Raw genomic sequence first — 13,397 nt, forward strand, 5'->3', positions numbered from 1 at the left:
GACCAGAAAGTGCAAACAAAACAAAATCTGAAGGGCCTCTCTTAAGTGTGTTAATCAAAAATTATATTGGAAGTCTGTTATATATCAAATACAAGCGTCCAGGTCACTGAACAGAATATTTTTACCGGCATTTTAGTTGGCTCTCTGCTGCTGCGCCTGTGTCGTTCAGTCTACTCGCTGATTTTGAGCCGTAGTCTGTGAATTCAAGTCCCTCCTCAGTTGATGAGGTACTAATATGCCTTGTTGTCTTCAAGAACCACCAGCTTGCTAGACCAGAAAAGCCCCTCACGTGGAAGAATCCTTGCGTTCTGCTTTGACTAGGTTGTTCGGAATTACTTTGGTACAAGAAAGTGCTCCAGCGAGTTCGGGCTAATGGATGATCGCAACCGTACTCAAAAAGTGCACATGGACAGACTATTTCATTCATAAGAGTATAGGTCTCACTCCTGTCGCATCTTGGCCCCTGGCTACCTTTATTTTGTGATGCCTATCTATCTTCGACACGCGAGACGCAATTCCGAGGAGATTAAGTGGGATTCCGACTCGGATGAGGGTGTTTTATGCGTATCTTCACTTTACTTTAGTTGCTTCAGCAGCGCCACTTGTACCGCCAACCAGCAATCGTCGCGATTTAGAAGAAACGTCGACTCCGTTGATAGATTAGTTCTGTCAAATATTATTGGCCAGAGAGTATGTTCCTGAGGTTTGTGAACATTCTTCTGCACTTCATCTGCTTACTTCTGGTAACTTTCGGGTGTAAAATGGTTGTATTGTGGGTGGCCGTCTATTAGTTACGCATGCACTAAGCCTGCCAGACTACGTGATAGGGAGAAGACAGAGAACACGGGACACGGCCGTATTGTCAGAACAAAACACACAGAGCTTCTGCGTAAATATATAGGATGACTAAATGGCCAAATATGGTCGTTTACTTGTTCTTTCTGTACTACCAAGGCCGGTGTTCCGGTCATGAACAATTTCAGCCCCACTCCACTGGTCTTATGTTGCTAAACCGAGTTTGGTCAGCTCGGCCAACGCATCTGCTATCCGAAACGTGTCGTACGGATGGTGACCTTGGGCATGCGTCATTCTCTGCACATGTCTGGGCGCGTCCTGACAAAAATGAACTAATTAGAAGTATCCCGACAACCAGTGGACTTGTTTCTCCCTTACATTTTCAGTTTTGTCGTTGACATTATCATGGAGTGCACAGCCCAAAAGACCGTGAATCCGGGTATCGAAATCATGGATGGGATAGTTTATTGGATTTTTATTAAGTATATGGACGACAAGGTTTTGTCGTTTGGTGATGATTTGCCCCCCATTACGTAGTTTAATCAGAATATCGCAGGGGTGCATGCATTTTACAACTTCAAGATTGCCCATCCGCCTGTGGTCCTCTGGGAATTCGGACCGACAGCTGCATAAACCATGTTTTTCCTGCAACAGATGAAGTTGAAACGCGGATAATCAGGACGCGAACTTGCGTCATTTATGGAGTCAGAACCGAATTTGCTAAAGCGAAACAGCCGTGTATATAAGGTAACTGTAGAAGCAGTCTTACTCTCTGATTTCGAGACTTGTTCGCTCCCATCCGAAGACTTTAGACGTCGTCAAAATGTTTGGTCACCTGGCACTCCGTAAACAAGAGTAAGCTGGGTGCGGCATTTACGTGACGACCACCGTAGGCGAGTACTTGGTAACAAGTCCGAATCCTTAGATCAGCAGACAAGTTTTTGTTGGTTGCAGCAGACCACCGAAGAAAGCTTTCTTTTCCGTTCCAGGCTAGTGTTGACGCAAGGTTATGGGGTAACAGGTCATAAGATGCAACGTGAGATTAAACCGGTTACAGTCAAACTGAATATTTTAGAATATTCGTGCCTTCCTGGGTGGGGCCCATGTGATAGGCGGTTAAAAATCCTGCAGAACACGGTACGCTGCCGATTCCGGTGGCGTCTATGCTGTCATTCTATTTGCGGACTGCCTAGCTAAATTTTGCCGGTCGTTGTGCATCGAGTTTAGGTCGGGCGAGATTCGCAAAGGGCACCGAATCTATCCAGCTGATGAAGCCTTACTTCGACGTGTCGCTCAGATGTGCCTATTTATTCGCAGTACTTCCATAGTCTTCCCTTCCTTTTCACTCATTACCATCCCCTTCCGGTTGTATGGTGGTTTGGAACCAGTGCATGTCATTGATGATAACGATGCTACTGCCGCTGATGCTGAATAAAACATTCGCGATTACCCCATGTCCAACAAAGCTTGCTGAGAATAAAGAGATGAGGACGCCAATGCGATCGACATTTAGATCAAAGTTGAGTTGACAAAGTTCCGGGAAGCAAATGAGCTAATTTGTACAAAACTTATATCTCTCAGCACGTTTGGACCACCGAGCACAGTGATTTTTTTCGGTCGGAAATAACGTCACAATGCATAGCCATTCTTTGGGACTTTGTGCAATCTAATAGAAGTAAGCAATTTGTTGCCATAAGTAATAGAAAAACGATTGGCTGAAATTCACCAAAAGCCTATAACCGCTTGAGACCTATCAGATAGGCGTCTTTCCGAAAACTCACGAACCGTATTGTAAACTTGGAGCAATCATACCATGGAGATTGTGTCAAAAATACAGACTCCACTGAATATCCTTGCAGCGAAACCTCGAGGCGATGTGCATGCCACTAATTTTATAAGGCATTTCGGAAACACATCGAAGCTTGCCCAATGCTTCGTACGTCAGTCAATGCACAAACTTTTAATGGCTTAGTTGGATGTACTGATGGATGAAACGCCCTCGAGTACTCGCCGGATAAACAGTATTCATGGGATACAACAATGTTTGATGCATTCTGACTTCAGGCGACAGGCTCTACTCATTTTCCCTTGGCAAAATACTTACTTCTTGTGAGTGCAACGAAAATCCAATAGGTGTATTATTTGGAGAATTTTGATAGCTCAGATAGTGTAGACGGTCGCTGATTGTTTGCTGAGCTAGGTAGGTTAATAGTAGAGTCCCTTGCAAAGGTGCGAAGGTGACCACACACTCTGCAGCTGACTGTATATTGGTTCAAAGTTGCCTGGGACTCTCCGAACTACTCGCCTTGAGGAAATTCGGTTCGGTTAGGCTCGCTGTTGACAAGAATGATCTCTTGAACCCAAACACAAGAACGATGATGCTGCCACAAATCATTTCATCAATTCATGTTGGAGCATGCAGGCTCAGGTTGCTCCGAACTGTTCAACTGCTTCATACGTTGAGCAGTGGTCACTGTACTCTTTTAGAATTGCCTTAGAGGTAAATTATGGGTAGGCGTTTGGCTAAAATTTCCCCACCCTGAAGTCTGGATGATTTTGATGCAGCTGGCTGCTGTCTCTCAAATGCTTACAATAAGTATGGAGAAGTGAGCAAAGAACACAGTTTCTCTTATCTGGAGAGACCGACATTAAGAAGGAGTAACTATCTGTCAGAAGCGACCTTTGAATGGTATTCCAGTCCTTAACCACTTGTAGAACGAGACTACCTATTTGTGGTCTTTTGAGGTGACCTCTCTAGGTGACAAGGCAGATGACGCAAAATCTGGTACTGAACACAACTATGGGACAAACAACTTGTCACAACCAAGGTCAGTAATCGAGGGTAAGAATCTTTCGGGTCACTACTGGGGTAAATATTTTATACAGCACCAAAGTGCCGGGTTTTTGAAGACCTCAACAAAACTATGTGAGGTGAAGATACATTTTCCAACAAACTGTTCAATATCTGCGATTAATTTTATGACGTTTTGTCAATACACTCCAACTAGTGTAACGGTGTATACTACTGATGGAACATGAAAGTAGTATGGTGGCCAAGCTCCGCCAACGCATCTGAGGGAAGGTGAAGTTTGTTGTGGAAATTATGCAACTGCTCCGCGGTGTTCATTATTGTTCGATATACAAGGAAATTCCGGGAAAGTTAAAGAAGACGCTTGAGAATAGTCACTTTGAAAAAATTCTGTGCGAATGAAATATTTTTTGTTGTGTCTGATGGCTTGTAATCGCCAAGTCCGTGTTTGCTAATACACATCTTTGTAGCAGGGAGGGGTGTTCCTTCTTTAACTAGTAATGACATTCTTTTTCTCTTCACCGAAAGTTTTTGTTGTTGCCTCAGATAAATATCTCTGTTACTGAATGAGCCAGTTAGATCGTCCTCACCTGATTGGTGGATTTTGACTGTTCACCACTTGTTTTCCAAATCGGATGCACGGGAATTCTCACGTACCTCAATACAGTTCTTTTTTCCATCGCAGATTCAGTTAGATCCCGAGTTAGACTCCAACCGAGTCCGCTGAAACGATGACCATAGAATGACCACTTAATATAGAACAAAAATCAAGATGGGAGGCCTAACCAAATTTGCATTTCTGATATCATGAATGACAAGTGGCAACTTGAGTTAGCAGGTCATCTCCGACATTTGACAGGTGGTAACAATAGAATTCTAGTTGTGGCGTGGGTACCGTTAGAGAGCTGAGTTAACCAGTTGCAGTTGAGAGACTGTGGTTGCACTGGTTTGTATATCATAATTTGCATCCAGACCTAGCCCACCCCCCTGATTTTCTGATTAGCAATCATTCCTGAGACAAAATTACGCACTCTATAGAGGTGGCTTTCAAGGAATCAGAAGATCCCGCATAAATATAGCAGAGGATGCTCCTCATGAGCGGCTGCCCCTCGGAGAATATTTGCAAGTCTAAGAAAAAACAACATATGTTTACACACAAAAGCCACAAAAACGGATGTACCCGTTACTGCGTGTGACTATAAATGATGAAATCACAGTGTTGCATGTGTACCGCGGCTTTCGCAAAGAGTCAGTACAACGTGTTGCCATTTCCGTGGAACTTTACTGCACCGTGAGATTCGTTTGGTAACACTCACCTAGCCGAGCACATTACGGCATGAATTTTAAACTGAAAAATGGAATGTATGTTTTTTGTTGTAGGTGGGATTCATGCTCACGTCCCTCACATTCGAACAGTCGTTCTCCTCTCCTGGCTCACTCAGTCCGATGAGTCCACACCAAAGGAGCCGGGACAGGAGAATGACTATGCAAACGAAAGTGCTTTGAGCATACATGTACGTGTTCTTTGCTAACTGACCGGAATACTGACCAGGTGAAGGAGGTGAACTAATTTGGAAGAATTCGGTGTACCCGTGCTTTGTATTGCTGCCGTCAAAACGAGTCATATCACTTTCCCTTGGACTAGAGTTCCGCCTCTGATATGCTTTTTTGCTTGTTGAGACACCAGTAAAGAGCACAAGAAGAGCATCTCAGCAGCGGAATACGTTCATTTGCATGCCAATTCGGTTTTGACGGGAGACTCATCTGAAGAAAAAAACATCATAAACGAGAGATTCAGCAGTGTTCCAGACGAGTCTCTCGTCAAAACCGAATAGGTAGGCAAATGAGTGTACTTCGCTAATTTGGTGCAATCTGGGTCCAAGTAGAACATAAGCTTGACGGAAACTCGGGGACTGCGCCTACCTAATGAGTCCCAAGAAGGGCAAAACTGGTTGTGGACTGACGAAGAGTTTTCAGCAACCTTGTGAGTAGTTTCCTTTATGAAAATATACTGCAGTATCTCGAATGTCGTGCCAACTGAAACATGAGGTGGCCTGTGTGCAGCACATTCAGTTGTAGGATGTCATAAACGAGAGATTCAGTTGAGTCTCTCGCGAAAACCAAATTGATTTGCAAATGAGTGTATTTCTCGACAACAGTCTAATTTGAGTTGACGGAAACTCCGAAACTGTGGCTACCTGATGAGCACCAAGAAGAGCGAAACTGGTCGTGGGCTGAGGAAGACGTTTCAGCAATCCTGTCAGTGGTGTATAACTCACGAGCAGTTATGAAGCTTTCATCTGCATCATTCTTCTGTGAGCAATTATATTCCCAAATTCGCACGTCAGTGTACCAACTGAGAGGCGTGGGTTTTTTTGGTGTTACCCGAGTTCACTGCTTCCCATTAGGTGTGAACTATTCAGGTGGGCCACGCCAGCACACAACAAGCTGAATAAGATCACAGTGACAGAGAAGCTGTGCTTCAAGTCTTCGCTAAGAGAACAGGTGTGAATCTTATCAAAACAGAGACCAGCAGCCCATTCAAGGTTTCCCACAGGGGAAACGAATAAAGTGTTCCAAATGCAAGTCCACAATCTCACACACAATCTGCACCCAGTTTTAGATCAAAATCTCCCCCCAAAAAATGATTGCCAATAGATCCCAATTGAGGTTTGCTACCTAGAAAAAATCTGGAGATTCCAGACCAAAATAGTCCCAGTATATACTCTTCCATTTGAGCGATGAAAGTTTTCTAACATGGGGCGTCGTTAATTTAACGCGCCCTCTGCTGGTGAATGGGCGTTACAATTGTTTCTTACTATCTTAAAATGCTAGGTTAGCAAGTTCACGAAAGTTCAACCGTGTTGAATGTCCCTTGTTGTAAATAAATCTTAGTCTTGTTAGATCCCCACCCACCCCATGCTTGACCGGAAAACGCCTGTTTTACACTCAGGAGTTCAACTGTTACACCAGCAACCTCAATGGTCAGGCAAATGAGGCCTGGTTAATCCGATTATCATCGTGGGTGATTTTCAGTTTTAACTGGATCGACCTCACTTTACACTACACTGTATTCAAACTGTCATTCACTTCGTAGTGTATTCACACTGTCATTCATCCGTGTCCCGCTGCAAACGGGGATTAGGATTAAATTTCCGAGCACATAAAAGACAAACTAGAAAGGTTCACATGCTGTCAAATGATTCAACCAACGACTCGTTTCCTTTGGTCCTTACTGTTGTGTGGCCTACTGAGCGCACCATGCATTGCTCTGTCGGGCGACTGGCAGTCTGAAATGGTCAGATTGCACAACGAGGCTCGGGACAAAATTCTCAGTTGCTCTGTGCCCGGGCAACCACCAGCCAAATCGATGCCACACCTGGTGAGTTTTTTCTATCAGGGAACCATTCACTTGTGCGTCTTTTTCTCAAAGGTATGGCATGATGGGTTGGCACAGAAGGCCCAACAACTAGCGGACCAGTGTAGAGTTGGTCACGACACAGCCGAGGAACGCAAGGTACCCGATTTTGACTACGTCGGACAAAACTGGGCTGGAGCCCAAGATATTGAGACGTGAGTTTATACTGTAGAACAACTTTTTAACACAAGCGACAGTATTGTCTACTGAAATCTATGCATAAGTAGCCTGGTGAGATAACAGGCACATACTGACACGATTTCTTGTGAACCTCGTCCTGTTCAATTAATCGGAGATGGTAAAACGAATAGACAGACTGTGTGCTACGTTTTGGCAGTAGTGTTCAGTAGTGTTCAAAGGGTCGGTTTCCAGTTGCACTGGTCTGTGACCTTAGCGTTCGTTTTAACGCTTTGGCTATAAAAACCAGGCTTTCGTCATCATGTCCTGTAAGAATCTCATATGATATTCCCAGCATGGTCACCAGAACTCAGCTTCAAGTGTTTTTTATCCAGTGTAAGAAAAAGACCTTTGATTTTTTGAAATTTAATCGGAAACGTAGTTTTCGTGTTCAGTAGTTCATCGCCGGGACAAGCCAAATATGACATCACAACGCTCGTACATAGAAAAGTTTCTGTAAGAGAAAATAGCCACTACTGGTTGCCAAAACCCACAGAATTTTTTCTAAAACTCGTGACGGAGACCAAATTCTTAGCAGCTTAATTTGGCCGGGTGGTGGATCCATGTTTTAGGGTTACGACCTGTCTGATGAAACCGATCGGAATTGTATTCGCGAATAACAATTATCCACGCTCACGGTCGTGGGCGATCGACGGATTTCAGCAGCCTTATGAGTAGTGCATTAAAAATATATACATGTGTCGCGATATCTTGAATATCGTAGCGACTGAAACATGAGGCGGCCTGGTGCAGCACATTCAGTTGCCTGAGAACATAATAAACGAGAGATTCAGCTGGGTCCCAAGTAGAACATGAGGTTGACGGGAACCCGGAGACTGCGCCCACCTGATGAGCCCCAAAAAGCGCGAAACCGGTCGTGGGCTGTCGACGGATTTCAGCAACCTTAGGATTATTGCAATACAAATATAAATCCCCGCTCACCTTTCCTACCAAGAATGCATAGTAACAGAGTGTCTCATGAAGATATTGAGTTGCTGATTAATATCTCGCATGATTTTTGCTTTTTTCGTGTTACTCGAGTGTTTTGAAAAGTGTGAATTTGTGAATTTACTTGTCGTAGTTTGGTAAATCTGAAGTCGGGTGATAGAACGTGGAATGATGTTTTTGCGTTCGGATGCTAATTGTCCAGCTCCATTTGATGAGCACTTTCTCCGACAGTCTTACGTGATGACTGACAAAGTGACTTTGATAGTTAAAATGTATACCACCGAACATGAGTGGGCTTTACTACTCACATGAACCGAAAGATTCACACAACCGGTAGCACCGTTACTACACGATTGACGGTTGCCAAATCACCTCAGGCCACCATTTTACAAGGCAAATTCTTTTCCTGTCAACTTCCGGATTAAAAGTTCTGGTTTATCGACAGAGAAGTTCCTGAGGTTTGTCCGTGTGTGTAAAAGTGAATAAGACATGCGAGACCAATTACTCCTGATAATGGTTGATTCTTCTACTACGCTGGGCTATTGGGGCTCATCATTAGTCCGGAAGACATTGTTATTGCGCTGTAATTGTGAATCATGTAGTTCCTGTATTTTTTTACCCGATACTCAAGCTAGGACAAGCTAAGCATTTGACAGGAAATACCGGTGTGCACGTAGATTTAGAACATTCAGGTAAACGGGAAGTAGTGAAGAGCACATCAAAATGAACGGTCTAATTCACAAGTACAGCTATGGGAGTGCCACTGGTCAGCTTCTTCATGATTTTACCCTCACCCAACTATTCATCGCGTTGGACATTGTGTTTCTTCCGGTGTTGAGTTGGTTGGCTTATGTTCAACCATTTTCAATTAACTCAAATTATTAGTGAACGGGGTTGCTTTTTAAAAAATTGCTCTAATCGCTTCATGAAAAAATATGACCATGGATAGGTTGAAAAATGAATTGGTACATGAGCATTCCCGGGAGCGTGTTAACCAATGGAAAAAGAGTTCATTAGGCGAGTGCGTAAATGGGCAGGTAGCCAAGTAGGTCGACATACAAATAGATAGATAGATAGATAGATAGATAGATAGATAGATAGATAGATAGATAGATAGATAGATAGATAGATAGATAGATAGATAGATAGATAGATAGATAGATAGATAGATAGATAGATAGATAGATAGATAGATAGATAGATAGATAGATAGATAGATAGATAGATAGATAGATAGATAGATAGATAGATAGATAGATAGATAGATAGATAGATAGATAGATAGATAGATAGATAGATAGATAGATAGATAGATAGATAGATAGATAGATAGATAGATAGATAGATAGATAGATTAGATTAGATTAGATAGATAGGTAGATTTAGATGGAAACTATCACAAGTGCGATATGAATTTAATTTACCCTAACGAGGTCCCTATTGTTTTTGTTTTGCCAATTCCAGTGCTGTCAGGATGTGGTTTGAAGAACACGTGAATTATGACTTCAGCACGGGAAATTGCAGACAAGGGATGTGCGGTCACTACACTCAAGTGAGTAAGGCTTCAAACTTCATTGTAGAAATAACCTGTTGAATACTTTCCATATTTTGGATGGCTTGAGGGTCATGCAGTGTACAGACCATTAAGAGCCTTTGGCCTTTTCACCTAGTAAAAAGTTAAAAGGTGTATAAATATATAGATTTAGAGGGTGACTATTCTGTCATTGAGTGTTTTGCTGTCTAGCCAATAGAGCAATAACTTAGAACTGTTTTGGTTGTCAGATTTTTCATTGGTTTCACACTGAGACCTATTCATTAAACTTCCGCCGATGCTACGGAAGTGTAAACAGTGGCGTTTGATGTATTTCGGAGATGAAACCGGGCTATTACGTAGCGGAAAACAGATTGGAATTTCCACCACTTAATGGTGAACGGAGACGACTGGTCCATGCTGATATCGGCGGATGCTTTTTGAGCATTCCAGCTGATAGCACGATGTCGGTTAGTGATTTGAAATGTCCTGTGAGATGGCAGTCAAAGAACTCCAAACGCTCCGTTTGGGACCGTATTATGATTGTGGCAGAACAATTCCCCAGCCATCTACCCTCAAATTTGGTGGAGGCTTCCAGGATCACTTCCGGGTAAAATTTGCGCAGGACAGCCAACTGAGTAAGCTCACCTAGATTGACCTAACGCCCCAAGGTAGTGTGAGCGGTTTGTACCGTAATTCCGTACGAACGTCTAAGCGTCAATTAGGCTTATATGTAATTGGCCGACTGGAATAGAACACCCCTCCTAATATTACATCTTTCATATGAATAGCTGTTTCTATGACCTCAGTGATGCAACAAAATGTTCATCAGTTCATTCCAAGTCCTAATTCAGTGGTTGTGACGACTGGCTGAAATAATTAAACAAAAAGAACTTGTGCACTACTCGAATTTTAGCCGTACATTCGCACCGAGTAGCCATTGCTGCTGGTGGGAGATCGACAGCGCATTGTTCTGGTTCGCGTTGTCTCCTATGAAGGAGTACGACTGAGTACGGTCGAATTCCCAAAGAATATGACCATTTTCTATAGAGGAGAATGTCGGTAGCTCAGGTAGCGTACGTAGATGGTCGTTGGCTTGTTCGCTGAGCTGGGCAATTTTGATTGTATCGATGCAATCGATGCAGATGTCTCTTTTTTTGCAGATGTCTCTTTCCCCCTTTTTTTTAAAAAAAACTATTGTTTTGTATCGGAAAGACAGAAGGAAAATTCACAGGATGACCGATGCTGCATGGTCCGATACATTGAACAATCGTGCCTATTTGGCGGTCGACTTGTTCGCTGAGCTTGGTAATTTGGTTGCACAAGTTGTGAAGCAGACCCGAGCTGCGCGTTGGTGGTTCTTCTCCAAACCGTCAGAACTTTGTCATTTCGCTTGGCAAGGAATCGTTGCAAACTAATTGCAAAGCTCAGCAAACAAATCCACGATCAGTCGTATTTAATCCACAGTAAACAAATCAACGTAAATGGCACTGACGATGAATTGGAAAAACGTTCTATATTCTGTTCTAGTCAACCTATTCATTGCATACCTCTTCTTCAACAGGTTGTCTGGGCATCGACCACTCATATCGGATGTGGTGTGCGAGATTGTCGGGATACGGGTTCGTTTCCTTACGGGCTGTCAATCGTCTGCAATTACGGCCCCGCGTACGTTGCACACAAATATTCATATGCTTACGGTCAATCATATTCACCCAGGGAATTGAGTAGTGTTCTTGTGCAGATAAGGCGAACACACCCGACGTCAATAGCCATGCAGTTGCGATAGTCATGCCCTCATCTGTCCCTATACTGTTTACATCATCAACCCGTCGGGACCAATTTCCGATTTTTTTTCTCGGTTTCCATTGATGCTGATAGGTAAACACCATCCCCGTCTCTAAACAGACGCGGCCAAATTTCACGATAGGTATCCTTATTTCTTGTATAGCAGAGCCCGCCACCCATCATCTCCATACTTCAGTACTCTGCGCTACTCATCAGCCAGCCGGTGACATCGATGTACACACATCGACGACCACAGTGCAAAGGAAACATGACAAATGTTCGGTTCGCAAGAAAGTCTGTTCTGAAGTCTCCGAACCATCCCCAGACAATGGGTATCTCAAATAGGTCTTCTTAGCAGGGATGATTGTACTTCGAAAGCGAAAAAATCAGCGGAAATAGCGTTGAGTGGTTGTTCAACTCTAGTTTAAGTGTGGGGTGGTGAACAGAACAGAAGGAGCTGTGCCCCATGTGTGTATGCAGTGGTGTGCATTTGACATAGAAGTTGGTGGTCGAATTCTTTTCTTTGCTCGATAATTTCGTGGCGCCATCAGTCAGTGTGTGTGTGAACCACAGTAAAGCTGCGTGTACCACTGCATACTGTACATAGTTGTCATGTTCTCAGAACAGACGGCAGGTGCTCATTTGTTCCATAACTTGGGTCGCATGCACGTACGTAGAATGAAATGACCAGACTTTGAACCATCTGAAGATGCAATCTCCCACCAGCCGTACCGTCGGGTTCTGAACGAATCTTCAGCAAGAATCAGTGTCCCAGTTTTTGATGTCCTCCACATGTGTATTGCGCATGTCTGACATAATCTGAGTGGTTTTCTGCCTCTATTAATTCAAAATAACCGGAAGCATTGAATCGCTCTGAGTCGTGACTACTTATGAGAATCCATGAGGCTGTGGCCAGCTGAAATATAATAGACCACGTGATGATAATGTGCTTCCCTCGGACCCTTCTCGGATCTGATCTTTCAGTACAAAGGAGGGTGAGTTGTGTGCTCGTTTCGCCGTCGATAAGCCACTTTTTCACAGACAGGATACATTTGCATGGTTGTAACTTTGGGGTCGGCTGTGAAGTAGCACTTTCTTCTACTCCGTCCCAATTGTTCTGATGAGTCCGCACCAAGAAAGGGAGGGATTCCAGCTTCGCCCTAAGCAGAGTTCACTAAAAGGGCATATAGTTGGTTATACCGGAATTTGAACCCCAGACGTCCCGGGTATGAGGGGAGAGCATGTTATCAGTGTTCAACCAGCGCAGTCTAGACTCTTCTGAATTATCGTGGCTGAACCGTTGGACATATTCACGCTCAAGTAACTGGAGCAAAGCTTAGGTAACACACACGGTTCACGCGTCACACGTTCGGGGTTGACTTCCCACCATAGCCGAGAATATGCACTGTTACTGAGCTCTAGCAGGAGTGAAACTCGAATCCGCTGGGTCAACTTTTTGACATGGACTTACACTCACCAGAGTGACCATTACAGAACAGGTACCAGATTGGTTTGGATGTGATTACTGGCAGTCACGCAACCACCTAAAAACTAGTATTTTCTCCTTTGGTAACTGAGTTACTTGGACAGTGAGTGACAATTCTCCAAGGTTCCGTTTGAGCGCATTGCACATCATTCCATTTCACTATCAGGTAAGTCATTAGGTCAAAACTTGTCAAAATTATCTACACAAATTGCCCCTGATCAAGAGGCAAATGGGAGACCATTGCAATTGTGACTTGTCTACGCAGATTGATTTCTACAGTTAAAATTTATTTCTATGACTGAAGCTAGCCAATACTGAATACCCGGGAAGCACACAACTAATTCAACCTGATTTGGAACCATCAGAAATTTTGAACCAGCGACCTCCGGGCTGGTAGTTTGAACGCTTGGCGATTAGGTCACGGGAGGGCGGTCGCAGGGTGCTT

At 43.6% G+C, this 13,397-nt stretch overlaps 2 protein-coding genes across 2 annotated transcripts in view; one reads left to right on the forward strand and one right to left on the reverse strand.

Moving 5' to 3' along the window:
* Positions 1 to 999: 999 nt before the first annotated feature.
* The window catches only part of T265_02484 (hypothetical protein), a gene marked incomplete at both ends in the record, with an annotated part of 52,049 nt that continues 39,651 nt past the window's right edge, over positions 1,000 to 13,397 (reverse strand). The window contains one exon of the mRNA XM_009166733.1: positions 1,000 to 1,113. Within this exon, the coding sequence (XP_009164997.1) occupies positions 1,000 to 1,113 (114 nt within the window). The remainder of the gene's footprint in view (positions 1,114 to 13,397) is intronic.
* Positions 6,804 to 13,397, forward strand: part of T265_02482 (hypothetical protein) — a gene marked incomplete at both ends in the record, with an annotated part of 8,395 nt that continues 1,801 nt past the window's right edge. The window contains 2 exons of the mRNA XM_009166731.1: positions 6,804 to 6,986; positions 7,038 to 7,177. Of these exons, the coding sequence (XP_009164995.1) occupies positions 6,804 to 6,986; positions 7,038 to 7,177 (323 nt within the window). The remainder of the gene's footprint in view (positions 6,987 to 7,037; positions 7,178 to 13,397) is intronic.

This window comes from Opisthorchis viverrini (genome assembly GCF_000715545.1).
Source record: "Opisthorchis viverrini unplaced genomic scaffold opera_v5_30, whole genome shotgun sequence".
Taxonomy (NCBI): Eukaryota; Metazoa; Platyhelminthes; class Trematoda; order Opisthorchiida; family Opisthorchiidae; genus Opisthorchis; species Opisthorchis viverrini.